Source organism: Brachycentrus maculatus, unplaced genomic scaffold (assembly GCF_059751285.1).
Source record: "Brachycentrus maculatus isolate JH-2025_06_01 unplaced genomic scaffold, ASM5975128v1 h1tg000011l, whole genome shotgun sequence".
NCBI classification, from domain to species: Eukaryota; Metazoa; Arthropoda; class Insecta; order Trichoptera; family Brachycentridae; genus Brachycentrus; species Brachycentrus maculatus.
The window spans coordinates 1,537,054-1,552,245 of NW_028280765.1; the positions used below are offsets into that span (position 1 = coordinate 1,537,054).

The window sequence follows — 15,192 nt, forward strand, 5'->3', positions numbered from 1 at the left end:
CAACTGTAATACGAGTATTGGTATGCAACCCCGAGATTTACAGTCTTTACAGCTATTTTATATTATTTTTCAACCCTACCCTTTTACATAAAACTAAATTCATAACCATTATGCCACTTCTCCGCAGGGGTTGGCAGAGAGAATTAGAACGCCACACAACTCAGTCTTTGCAAATATTCTTAGCTTCTTCACCATTCATGCGTCTCCTCAGCATTCCCACCGATTATCCAGACTTTCAAGTATTTAAAAAAACTTGATTTTGCCAAGATTTCCTCGGCCTTACTCTGCTCTTATTTCCACCTACATTCGCCTCAAAATTGTTTTATTATTTTTTCTTTATTCATTGGTTTCACATGTCCGAACCATCTCGACACATCTTTTTTTTTATCGATTATGCCTATCTCAGCCTTGAATTCTTTCCTATATAACCATTTGCACATCTATCGTACATCATTTTTTTCTGCACATTCGTCTGAGAGATCGCATTTTGATTCATTCACTACTACTTTCATCCTTTTTTGCCTTCTACGTGGTTCGCTTCCATACGTTAGAATTAGAATCAGAACTCCGTTGTATATCAAATATTTGATGGTATTTAATTACTAAAAAATCATTTCAAACTAATTTTCTGGCAATTGTATGAAAGATTAATGCTTAGCAAAGTAATTAGTAGGGATTTCATAAAACTTTTCATTTAGCACCCGTTTATTAAACTTTAAAACAATACCAAACTCCGAGAAACTAGATTTCTGTTCTCGGGTTTCGTCAAAATCCTAATGAAACAATGTTAAGTTCCTTCTCAAGTATAATACAATACAATATACAATGAACAGAATGTACAAACTTTATACGTTAGTTTTCGGAATGGTTAGCCCAATAATCTAAAAAGTTTTGCGTTCGGCGTCTGCTCGCGCTGTAAAAACTGCATAAGCAAAAACTTTCCCAATTTCACAGATAGAGAATGTTTTACCATGTTTTAATGCCTTTATTTTTATACTGTATACCTGTTTCATTTTGCTAACGGATTGAAAAAGTTTTCCAACAGAACGGCCGATATTCGATAAAAAATTTGCATGATATTTATTGATGTATGTTTCACAAGGGATAATTAATAATCAAGATATAGGTATAGTTGAAGAACAGTTTTTTGAGGTGGTATGAATATGTGGAGCGAATGGATAACGAGAGAATAGCTGGCGAATGTGAGCGAGAGAACAGAACGAGGACTGTGCGGGGGAGTGGAGGGGGGGTCAAATAAATAATAGTGATATTTCACTCTTGTATTTATTCAATATTACCCTGGACTGGTACCTGAAGCGGATGGCTGATCACCTTTCCTTCATGTGTTAACGATCAATATAACACTGCGTTTATATGATGCAGTGCTCTATCCACAATCAGATGTGAATAAGGGTTTGAAAATAAATAAAGTAAAAGGATAAGGTGATAAGGTGCTTGTCAAAACATGTTGGAAAAAAGGAACAATAAATGTAGTTACAAACAAATTTTGAGTTTTATTTAAAAAAAAATAATGTGCCACTAACCATCAGCAAAAAAACATTTCTTCAATTTTTCATTAAATTATCACAAAAATCACCCGATGAAATACAATCCTTAAAACTAAAGCCCAAAAATAAACACGATTCGAAAATTTTCAGCCGAGTTTCATGAAAACGTTTCGTGTTTTAAATGAATGTATATCTACCTCAGTTAAATTTTCACCGCTTGTTTCTCTTTGTGTATTTTTTTCAGTGTGATTGCATTTTGCCGAGTTTTCAGCTTGCACTATTTTTTAATAACAGGGGACAGAAATTACTTTCAAACAAATTTCGAGTATATTGTAGTAAGTCTTTTTTGTCCCCATAAATGGATTTAACAAACTTTTTACAACAAAAAAATGTTTTGAATAATGAAAACAAGCTTATTTGTATAAACATCCAATATATAGTATTTCTGTTTTTCTTTTAATTTTTATCTTTTCTTTTTTTGTTTTCTTTCCCGTACAATAGTCAGAAAATTTTACTATGCATATTTTTTTTCATTTCAATTATATGTGCAATCACTCTCTGCCCAATAATTTCAAAGAGCTACCTAGATACGGTAAAAACCTTGATAAATATTACTAGTATGTATTAGTTGTTTAGAAGGTATTGCCCCAAAGCAATCAGCCCGCCAATGTACATCTATTTTATACAAGTATACATAAATCAATAAACATAAATAAAATTAAAATAAATAAGTCGATACTGTCCTTCACGACCGCTATCTGTATCCCTTCATACATATTCCATTCCTTTCAGATCCAAACTGATCACCTTGCCTCGATATATTTAACAATCGAGTAAACTCACACATATGGCGGTGCTCTATGCACCATGAAGAGCAGATAGGAGTAAAAGAAATATATTAAAATATAAAATTAAGCCAAGAGAAAAATAATTAAAAAAATATATATATTTAGGTATATTAATAAATGATGCGTTCTTAGGAAAAAGCATGATTAAAAGAAATCTTTCATACATATATTGTTTCAAGTGAGCATTTTTAAACTTTATAAAATAAAACAACTTTGTTTTAACCACTTTTTATTGGAACACTATATCTAACCGGTTTCGACAAGAACCTTGTCATCATCAGGGTTTATGTATTAAATTGTAAAACATTGAAATACTTATAGTTAATTTTATAAAGTTTATAAACATCCAAGAAAAGAGCATTTTTACATCGAAAATATTATACAATATTATGTTTGACATATTTTCCAGATTTTGTTCTTATATTCTGATTCATGATAGTTTGATTGTACACATAATATCTTCAACCAATTCTAGTTTTCAGCTCCTACATAATTTACCCAAAGAGTGATGTGGGTTAGACATGTGTTCCAAAAAATAGATCAGTTGGTAAATTCTTGTGGAAAACTTTGTTTTATGACCCGTGGCTATACACACAGCTAAGAGAAGCAAGATGGTGGCTGGCATTTGAGAATAATTGCAATCGAAATTTAATGTTGTTCAAAAGAGTAAATTATCATTTTTATGTATTTTATACTTGAATAAAAACAAGTAAAGATGAATAATTTGACAAATTTTTCTTGAATGGTTTTCGGCACAACTTTATAAAAAAAACTTTGTTTTTAATTACTTTTTTGTCTTTGTTTTTTTTTTTTTGACATTAACATAATATATAAATATACAAGACTGCGTAATTGAGTTTGGCAACACATATTAACTAATATTTGAACTAAGAAACTAACAAAATTTTTTGGCATCTCATCAAAGATGAATAAGAATATGGAAGTCTGGGCATTTACGGGGCTGACAACCGTCATGGGCTGGTTTAAGTTATCACTTTACACACGTAATTAAGAAATTAACTGCTGACCATATGCAACTTTGATTGAAGCGCGTATTTAGCATGTTATACTAATTTACAAATTGTTACATAAAAATATAAATCGCACCAGCCCATGGCATATCTTAAGTTAATTGAATGCCTAGAGTTTATAACCTTCTCATAAACGTGTCTGGTCAAATTTTTGATTTACCTAACGTTCAAGTGACTCTGAAATCCAGCTACGACATATGCAACACCGCTTAAAATGACCCTACTCAGGCTTTAACTTTTTAAGTTATAGCAATGCCTTCTTGTGAGTGGATTTACTCTTTATGTTTAAAGTTACTATAATTTCATGTAATTCATGAATGAAAACTCTAGGCAAAAACTCTCGCTATCTCGCTAGAGGCATGAGTAGTGTCTCGTCAAAGAAACATCTAAATAAATACAGATAAAAGATTTTATCCTGCCCTTTAATTTTTGTTGGACTCTTGAATTATCTATCGTCCAAGTGATTCTGAAATTTAGCTACGGCTTATGCAACGCCGCTTATCATGGCCCTTCTTAGGCTTCAACTTAAAGTTGTATAGCTGCAACTACAATTTCATGTAATTCATGAGTGAAAATTCGAAGCTGAATAATACTAAAACACTATCTACTAAACTAAATTCAAAGTATTTTGGTCGCTAGGCAAAAGAGCTTGGGTAGATTTTTTTTTTTTTTTAAGTTTTATTTATTTATTTATTTTTCATAATACATTGATACATTCAAATATACAAATTCATTTCATATATACATTTATCATATGTATTGCGTGAAAAGCGATCAGAGATATTGAGTAATTGGAAACATATTAAATAACGGACTTCAAAAAAAAACTTTTTATGTGGATTTATAAGTTGTAAAATATTTTTAATTGCCTTTTTAATTTCTAATACTTCTAAATAATCCAATAAAAGTCCACTTTTGCATGTGTACAATACATTTAGAGTATATTATTTCTTCGAAACTGGTAGACATTATAATTAAATTATAATAAAACATTTATAGTGACATAAAAACAAAGATTTTACATTTCAATTATAAAATGGAAAATAACAAGTCTTTTAAGACAAGTTTAAATATGACGTCGCATCAGTTTCATTTTATTTATATAAAAAGCACGAAGCGAAAAAGCGACATACAACATGCCCTCTTATCTTGCTCTTTGATATAGCCAATATGAGAAATATGCTTGAAACGAAATGGTGGAAAACAAAGGACGCGTGTACTTCAAACGTTTAGAAGGCATCTTGACTTTATTAAAATTGTTTTTATATGAAATATAAGAAAATTACAATAGGGTATTTTTGAGGTCTAGTATTTAAACTGGCAAAATTGTTTCTACAGATTGACAATTTGAAAGTTAACAGTTGATTTGTAGTGCGTACGTTTTGCCATTTCACCATGTACGGACTGAATGACCATTATGCGCGTCGTAGGTTCGATGAATGAGCCGAAAACAATATTCAGCTTGATCCTCGTTTTCAACGCAAAATTTTGTTCACCGATGAGGCACTATTTTGGTTAAATGGCTATGTCAATATGCAGGATTGCCGAGTATGGTGTGGAGAAAATCAAGAAGCCTTTGTCGAGACGCCCTTACATTCATTAAAAGTCACTGTTTGGTGTGCTTTATGGGCAGGTTTAATCGTTGGTTCATATTTTTTAAAAGACGATGCCGGCCAGAATGTTACGGTCAATGGAGAGTGCTACATAACCATGATTACCGACTTTTTCGTACCATAGTTGAATGGCATTGATGTGACTGTGGTTTAAATAAGATGGCGCAACATGCCACACGGCGGGTGTCACCATCAATTTACTGTGAGAAATTTGAATTTGTGTACCTCTAAAAAGCACACTTTATAAGACCATATTTTGAAAAATGGTATTATTCACCATTAGGTTAAGATAAGAATATAGATTTCATACATTATGGAAGTAAATTAGTAACCTGACGTAAACCTTTGTAATGAAATTACAATGTTAGATTTCTTGAATAAAGGTCAAACGAATACAAACCACACTATTATAATTATTTTTTAAAACTATCCTATTTGGTTAATGGTTTAATTTGTTTTGCCATATAATTGGCTCAAAGGCAACGGATATTGAAAGCCGGAAATTGTGTTATGAACCCCCGGAATACTCACTAAGTAAATAATCTAATAACTATTTTACCCGCTCTAAATATTTGTCATATCGAGTTTGATTATCGCTTTGGTTAAAATAAACACAATTTTTGAAACAATATTTACTTATTATACTGTCGTAATATATAACGAATGATTTCCAACTTTTAAAATATAAAATACCGAATACTTAACATTCTAATATTGTATTATTCTTCTTGTAACCTTTATCCGTACTCAATGGCGTATAGGGTACTGTATCGTATTGACGCAGTGTTATCTTGATCGTTGATCGTATGAAGGTAAGGTGTTTAGTCCAGCGCTTCGTGCACTAGTCCAGAGTGATATTAAATATATATGAAAGTGAAAAAGACTTATATTTATTATGTTTTACTTTGTATTATGCTTCCTAGTGATTACTAGGATGAAATATTTTATTTTTACTACATGATATATAAACCTTTTGGATTATTCGTTAAGTGGATATTTCACAAACGAGTTTTTGAAAAAGTTGTATATAAATCTGAGTGTGAACAGGTAGATGTTTTTGTCTACATATTTGAGAAGTATAAAAATCAGTTAAAGCAAATAAAACTTAAAAGTGAATGCTATACTGACAGTATAAACGGAGTTCTGGCACCAATTCTTATCTTATAAGCTGGAATAAAGAGTTTAAAAAAAAAAAATATATATATATATATGGAAGTGGCATTGAAGGATGAAAGTAGACCAAAAGCAGTTGAAATGCGATGTCTCAGATCAATATGCGGTAAAATGATGAATGATAGATGTTCGAATGGTGATAAAGGTGACGAGGAAAGAATGCAAGGCTGAGATAACCATTTTCAATAAAATTAAGAAAATAGTACTGAGATGGATTGGAAATGTGCAAGAAATGAGTGGGGATAGAACAGTGAAACAAATGTTTTAGCAAATGTAGTTGGAAAAAGGAAAATAAGAAGACCGAGGAAAACTTGGCATTATTAAATTTTTGGAGTGATGAATAAAATATGTTAATATTTTTTCAGGTTTGTGCGAGAGGCGACCGGTTTCAACGTGGATATGAGAATCGGAATTCACACCGGGAACGTATTATGCGGCGTGCTGGGACTCCGCAAGTGGCAGTTCGACGTGTGGAGTGATGACGTCACGCTCGCCAACCACATGGAGTCCGGAGGGATCGCTGGGTAAGGACAACTTCCAACTTTGCATGAAAGCCCGATGGTGAAAAATAATAAACACCCACCTCCAATTTTTTATCTATTGTTATCAAGTTTGATATGTTAATTCCCAATACATAATATATATCGCTCACTCCTTTCAACAACTTCATAAATAAAAAAAAACTTGATTTTTCAGGAGATCGTTTTTAAAGTTTGAAAATACAATGAAATGTACTAAAAACAAATATCAAACCACTTATCGAACTTTTTACTGTGCAACAGATCTTTTTAGGTAAAAGCTGAATGTTTTTTCTCCATTTTAAAAATATTATGTTTATTTTAAAAAAATGTGATGGAACGTGTCATTAAAGGATATATACTAGTTCCAAAATTTGAGTAGTGTTGTTGTCAATCATGAATAGAATGGTGAATGTTACACGTGTGTAATGTGAATTTTAACCCTTTGAACGCTTAAAGCAAAAAATAAAGTATTCAATAAAATTCCTTTTATTTTCTTTTATTTGTTTACTTTAGTCCATGGCTTTTAAAAGCCATGGATTAAAGTCGATTTGCGCGTCCAAAAGAGAAAAAAATTCGGGTGACTTTAGTAGATTTACGCGTCTAAAGGGTTAAATAAGGCTATGACAGGTCGTAAACTCTGTAAATATCAATTATGATTAGCTTATTTTTTACTGATGTTATAAACCCAATTCAACATGACATTTTTTTCACGATACATGTAGGAATGCATGCGAATTAGCAGACCAAAAAATGTGTTAGCAAAATTATTAATATATTATTACTACTTAATATAATAAATAAAAGGGTCGGTGAATTGTAATAAACAATCAGATAATAATTATTCCAATTTTACTATTTTTTTTTTGTTTTAATACAATTAAAATATCCTTGGAAAAAAGTTGTATTATAGATGTTCGAATGGTGATATAAGGAAAGAGTGCAAGGCTGAGATAAGCCTTATCGATAAAATTAAGAAAGGAGTGTTGAAATGGTTAAGGGATGTGAATCGAGTGAAGAAAGGACAGTTAAACAATGCTATGGTTGGCAATACAAGCAAAAGAAGACCTTGGAAAACTTGGCATTATCAAGTATTTCAAATACTTGAATGTGGTCAAGTCAAGAGTAAGAATAATCGGCGTGTATGCAAAAGAAGATGTATGAATGTCGAAGAGGCGAAGATTGTGAGCAAATACAGATTGGTGTAGCATTCTATTCTCTCTGCCTACCCCTGCGGAGAAGCGGCGTGTAGTTAGTTATATAGTTAATATATCCTTTCATCAGATCATGAATGCTCTGTTGCAGTAAAAATACAATTAACAAAACCAAGAAATGAAATGTAATTCCACAATTCCTTACAAAAGTCTAAGGAAATTTGACATAATTGTATTCTTGAGCACTGCTTTCAAATAACTTTTCTTTCAAATGTTCGTTTTGTTCCTACCTGTTGCTTTTCTTCATTTTTTCCCGAGTAAAAAGTTTCCGCAAGGAATGGATTCTGGTTTCAGATGATTTCTTTCTTTGCTCGCTCAACTTTCCTCTTAGCTCTCGAGCCTTTTGTTCGATTCACCAGCGGAGAGCTTTATTATGGAAATGCAACTTGCCGAGGAGCCATTTTTTGATTATATGCGCATAATTTGGCGAATGCAATTTTCTCCTGCAGGAAACCATTTTATTTTTATGGAGATAGTGGATCTACGTGTTGCTTTTCTCAAGAAACTCTTACGTTGGATAGAAATATGATATTTCTATACGAAGAAGAGATGGTTTTCATATTATTTTTTAACATCTCATCAAAGATAAAGAAGAATATGGAAGTCTGGGCATTTACGGGGCTGACGACCGTCATAGGGTGGTTTAAGTGATCACTTTACACACGTGTAACATTCACCAATTCTACCCATTATTGACAACCACACTATTCAAATTCTTGGAAGTTCTATATATATATATGAACCAATTTAGAAACCTTGTTCTTGAATTACTAGAACTTCACTAGAGACATCTATTAGTGAGATGTAGATGACGGTTGTCAGCCCCGTAAATACCCAGACTTCCATATTCTTCTTCATCTTTGATGAGATGTTAAAAAATAATATGAAAATAACTCCTGTAATTGGAGATAATCAAGATTTTGTGAACAAGTATTTGGACACACTCAAAATGTTGTAAGAAGAGATGGTACTAAAAAACACTTTTTTAAGTGGAAATTTTCTTGGAGATTTTTTTTATTGATATCTCAATATAAGAATAATGAAAGTCTGGGCATTTACAGAGCTTGTTTCCTGTTATTGGCTGGTATAAGTGATTACTTTATATACTGTGTAACATTCACTGTTACCAATGATTGACAACCAACTACATCCATAACTTAAATTTTCGGAAGTTTTATTTATGCTTTAATTAAAATATCTATTACATATCACTTCGTCGGTAACATCTATGGTTTTTATTAGTAAATGTTTTACTAGAGGAAACCTTCATGAAAAATATGAATGATTCTTTCCCTAATTATTTTACAAATTTTCCAGGGAGACCATATGATTTTCAATTTTAATTATGCCTGTTTTTTACACCAGCGTCCTTTCACAATATTTTGAGTGTGTCTTAATTTTTGTAAGCAAATTCCGAATTCGCCCCAAATGTAGTTATTTATATCAATGTTTTTATTGATAATTTGGGGATTTTGGCATTGACAGGACTAACAACCTGTCATTGGCTGATTTAAGTTATTACTATATAGTATAGGTACACTGTAACTTCACTCAAATATGCTTCTTCATTTTTGTTGACATTTCAATAAAAATATTAATAAAAAACACCAAAAGTTGATTGAACGAATTTGTGTAAAATAAATGGAAACATTTGAAATATTGATGGCAACATAATATAGAGCAAGCGTGTAATTTATTTTCAACGGTTTTTATGAAGGTATTTAATTTGCATTATACAAATTTTGTAGTGGTAATTATTTGGATAAATCTCCTATAAACTTTGATCCCATAATTAGTTTTACAGAGTACAAACGGTGCAAATGATGTAAAATGAATACGATTTACATGGCTGATCCGAGCGTTCAACTATTCAAAGCATTCCCGTCCGATTACATGAAGTTCTGTGGTGAATAACATTGAGTTTTCAATATTTTGATTTATCAGATTCAAACAGAATTTCACTACAAAAAATTTAAATTGTCAAATGTATTAATGTAACAAATTAAATCAATTTTTTTTTGTAATATTCTGGTACCGGTAGACATTATAATTAAGTTATCATATAATATTTATAGTGATTTTAAAACAATGTTACATTATAATTATAAAATGTAAAATTACAAAGTCAGCGCTTCTAATATAAATTGTAAATATTATTTTGTATATCGTAGTCGTACAGGAGAAAGTGACCAACTACCAAAACGTTAAATGCTCAGGAGGGCCATTTAAGTCACTTTTGCTTGGCAAGAAAATAAACACCAATGCAGTTAGTCATTTTTAACGAAGCAATATATTATACTTGTACTTATACTTGAGTGTGGTTCCTCGAGCGCCCGACGCGGCTGCTGAGAGAACCACGCTCCATCATTTATTTAATTTTCTCCGGACATTTACATCTCAAGTCTACAATTTTTTGCTCATCTATAAATATTGTGATTCGTGTTAACTTGAAATGGTTAAAGGTTATAATTTTATAAAGGTTAGCTGTTAACTGATGAAAGTGCATCAATAATATCATTGCGTCGTTCAATATAGCAATGCTGGTCTAAACGGTGTAGTGTATTTCTAAGAATCTGTGCCGAATGAACACATGTGGCCAGTTGGCGTTAAAAAGTGCTTTGTGTTCGTCCCTTAAGGGTACTTTACGACCATAGTGTATTCATCCGAAACCCCTAACTTCTCGGGGATAAATGACTGCAATAAAAATGTGCAAAGACAATACCAATCTGAGAACATGTGCTTAAACGGTTAAATTTTATGAAATCGAACTACAAACTTAAATACCTCAATTGCGCCAGCTCCCATTAGTATGAAAGCGAAAGCGGAAAACCTCAAAGACAAAACCATCATGTCGGATCACGGAAGGGCGGCAAAAGAGGATAAATGTGAAGTCCCGTTTGAACTGCTAGTTTGGAAGTTGGAAGTTGGCCATCCACAATGACGAGGAGATCAACAAGCTGCCCTCCAGCGTGACGACCATCGTTCGGGAAGTCGTCCTGCTCAACACCTTGGTCATTCTCCAGCCCATGGGATCAAGAGGAAGGCGTTTTAATTTGTCGGCTCATCTTTTCCCCGCTCCAGACTCGACAGTCCGAGATCGATTGACGACGTTTTAATCCATTTTTTTTAATATCACTATCATCATCATCTTATTATTATTATTATTATCCATGTCTTTATAAGCGCCCTTGAGGTAGTATTTTACGAAAATGGAGCTATACAAATTATCCAAATTATTATTATTATTATTATTATACTTCCAAGTTTAAAATCCTTTGGGATTTTTTCAGGGCAATATTAAGCTAGTAAGATATCAAATATTTAATGATCACGTTTTTGTAAAACAATGCACTTGGTCACTTTCTCCTGTATGACTACGATATGTACATATTCTTGTGTACATATTCTAAAAAATAATCCAATTTATATTCTTTAAAAAAACTTACGTGAAGAGACGTATGACCTTTCCGGTGATCGTCCCCGAATACCCCCTTTTAAGTAACATATTGTTTGATTAAAGGCGTGTTCACGTCACCAAGGCAACTCTGATGCAACTGGGAGAGAGATTCAAAGTAGAGCCGGGAGATGGAGCGTCGAGGGAGGGATACTTGGCAGACCATAAAGTGGAGACGTACCTTATTATTCCTCCCAAAGTAAGTACTTATATTATTATTATTATGTTTTAGTAATTTGTTCACTTTCGTGTATCGTCTTATCCTTAATACGGCTGTCCAAACTCAAAACACAGTAAGGGACATTTTTTAATAGTACGTTTTTTTGCATTTTTGGACTAAGTAGATTCTACTTAGTTCAAAAATGCAAAAAAAACGTACTACAAAAAATGTCCCTTTCTGTGTTTTAAGCTTGAACAGCCGAATACTACACGGCGAATTATTATAGTTCTTTATTTTTTATTGGGCGTTTAATTTGAAAAACTTCATAATTTATATTTTAAATATTAAAATCAAACACTGAATTTTAGGGTCTACTACTTTGAATTTTTAATTCATTTTTTTAAACCTAGTTCTGTACAGTTGTCACTAATTTAATTTAAAATTATTATTTTTATGATAAAAAAAAATACACAACTTAGTAGACCCTAAAAATAAGTGATTTTTTAAATTATTGAAATGAATATAAGTTCTGTTTATATTTTAATGTCTAACAAATCTTTAAGTTTCTTTTAACCACATGGGTACTTTTTAAAATTAATATTTCTTTTAATTGTTTTGCCCTCAATGTGGGTTTGGTTAATTTAATATTTCAATCCCCTCATTTAATAAAATGGCCATAATTTTAAAGCATGCATGTCATGATGCAAAGAATAATTTCTCGTTTCAATCTTTATGACTTAAACACTATCGTTATCATTCATCGTTCTCTTTGTGTAATTCTACATAAAAATTAGTTTTAAATAAGTTTTTTAGTGGTATTACACAAAGTAAACGATGAATGAAAAGGAGAGTGTTATATTACCATACCACAAAGTTAACAATGCTTTTAATACACTAAATAAATAATAAGGAAATCGGCCGCCTAGTTGCACTTATCAATGATTATATGATATTATGAATATTTCTGGATAAACATTATTTTCCTACTTCTTCATTTTTCTGCATTCCTGGTAAACGAAATAAAGAATTTCAGTGTAATGAAGTAATGAAATAAAGAATTTCAGTGCTATGAGAATATATTTTTTCCAAGCATAAAATCTAATGTCTATTTATCGATTTGGTTAAAATTTATATTATATATATAAGTTTTAATATTGAGGTTATCAACGGATAAAGGGTTCGGACATCATCCATTATACTAATGATTAAAACAAATTTAAAATTTTCATTATTTGAGTAACTTACGGAGGATCAGTTATTACGGAAAAACCTGTTTTATAAAGCGCTTGAAAGATTATAAAACCCCAAAGGATATATTTAATACCCGTACGGTATTAGGACCGTGAGGGTGAATTTGGGGCTCTTGTAGGTTGTCGGTATTCAGTTTAAGCCTTAACCTTCATTTGAATAATAATCAAATATTCCATTATTAATATAATAGAGTATATTTCGTTGTAATGATTATATATATATATATATATATATATATATATATATATATATATATATATATATATATATATATATAAATATATATATATGTATATATATATATATATATATATATATATATATATATATATATATATATATATATATATATATATATATATATATATATATATATATATATATATATATATATATATATATATATATATATATATATATATATATATATATATATATATAATATATATATATATATATATATATATATATATATATATATATATATATATATATATATATATATATATATATAATATATATATATATATATATATATATATATATATATATATATATATATATATATATATATATATATATATATATATATATATATAAATCATCATGGCTATCTTCACTTTAGATGCTGCAGCTCAGAACCGAGATTTGGTGCTTCTGCCAAACCATTGTCGTAGGTTTTTCAGCCATGATGACCTTTAGCGTCCTTGAGTTCTTCACCCCTCAATATTTCCTTGTATGATTAGGCGGAGAAGACGATATTTTTCATTTCTCATGACGTGTCCGAAGTACATCAGCTTTCTCTGCTTGATGGTTGGTAGGAGTTCCTTATTGGTATTCATCCGTCGGAGGACCTCTAGGTTGGTGACCCGATCACGCCGTGAAACTCGCAGGATCTTGCGATGGAGACCCATTTCAAACGCCTCTGTTAGGTTTTCTAGTGCCTGTGTGAGTGTCCATCCCTCTATTCCATAGAGAGCAATTGGGAAGACATAGCACTTCAACATACGTTTCCGAAGTTCAAGGTTTAAGTTTCCTGACAAAAACACTTTATTCATTTTGGCAAATACATTTCGGGCCTGCTCTAATCTGCTTCAGACTTTTTGACTCATGTCCCACTTTTCGTTGACTATACATCCCAGGTATTTGTAGTATATATATAAATATATATCTATTTATATATTTATAAATATATATGTATATAATCTCATAGGGATTATGGCCTGTTATAGGCTAGTTAAGTGATAACTTTACACAGGTGCAACATTCACCATTCTACCTATTATTGACGGTTGTCACACTACTCAAATTTTCGTGACACCTAGATATAGTGACCAATCTCAATCAGTACATATAAGTTCACAACAGGCATCTATGTTGGATTAAGAAAAGTTTTTATTTATCAGAGACCATTTTATTTGTATGCAAGATACGAACCACGGTTTATTTTTATACATACGTACTGGAAAACGCCTGAAAACAATTTTTTTATGTGGCTTATAAGGTTTTTTGTGTCCGTAATTTTTTAATTGTCAGTAATTTTCATGTCTAAAAAAATGTTCATAAATCCGGGTTTTATCCACTTACGTAGACGAAGCACAACATAGACGAAGAAGAATATGGAAGTCTGGGTATTTACAGGCCTTATAACCTGTTTCAGACTGGTTAGGTGATCACTTTACACACATGCATCATTTACCATTCTACCCATGATTATAATTTCACCAATTAATTTTATTCACAATATTTTAAGTGTCTCCAAATAATTACACTCCTAGTTGGAAAAAAACCCATATTTGTAAATAAGTACTTGGACATAGTAAAAATGTCCGAAATATTTAAAAATAAATGTACAGAAAATGCTTATAATGCTAGATACTATTGGGTTGATGCAAAAGTTATGACCGTTTTTTATGATCCCAGGTAAAAAAAATTTTTTTTCTTAAATTATGAAAAATATCTTCTTTTTTATTATTCCATTGTATAAAGGATGCTTTTCCTCTACTTTCTATTCAATTTTGGCCAAGCCAGAGTACAGTAATGACCCCTTGTATTTTTTCAAAATTTCGCTCGATAAAGTGCATTTTCGTCATTGTTTACTTTATGAATTCCGTAAAGACAATACCGCGAGTGTGGCAACCAAAAACATTTGTGAAGTGTATGGAGCAGATGTCATCAAAGTTCGACAGGTACGAAGATGTTTTACAAAATTCCGATCTGGAGATTTTTCACTCATTCATAAACCACGTACCGGGCGGCCATTGAAGTCTGATGACGACAAGTTAAAAGTCATAATTGACACCAATCCACGTCTAATCATCAGGGAGATTGTGTCAATGATGGGAGTCAACCAAACAACCGTATTAAGACATTTGAAGCGTATGGAAATGGTTTCGCGGTACAACGTTTGGATACCTCATCA

General features: G+C 31.4%; 1 protein-coding gene across 1 annotated transcript in view; it reads left to right on the forward strand.

Moving 5' to 3' along the window:
- The window catches only part of Ac76E (adenylate cyclase type 2 Ac76E), a 226,135-nt gene that overhangs the window by 183,631 nt on the left and 27,312 nt on the right, over positions 1–15,192 (forward strand). Inside the window, exons 8-9 of the mRNA XM_088262602.1 lie at positions 6,539–6,697; positions 11,426–11,558. Coding sequence (XP_088118728.1) covers positions 6,539–6,697; positions 11,426–11,558 — 292 coding nt within the window. The remainder of the gene's footprint in view (positions 1–6,538; positions 6,698–11,425; positions 11,559–15,192) is intronic.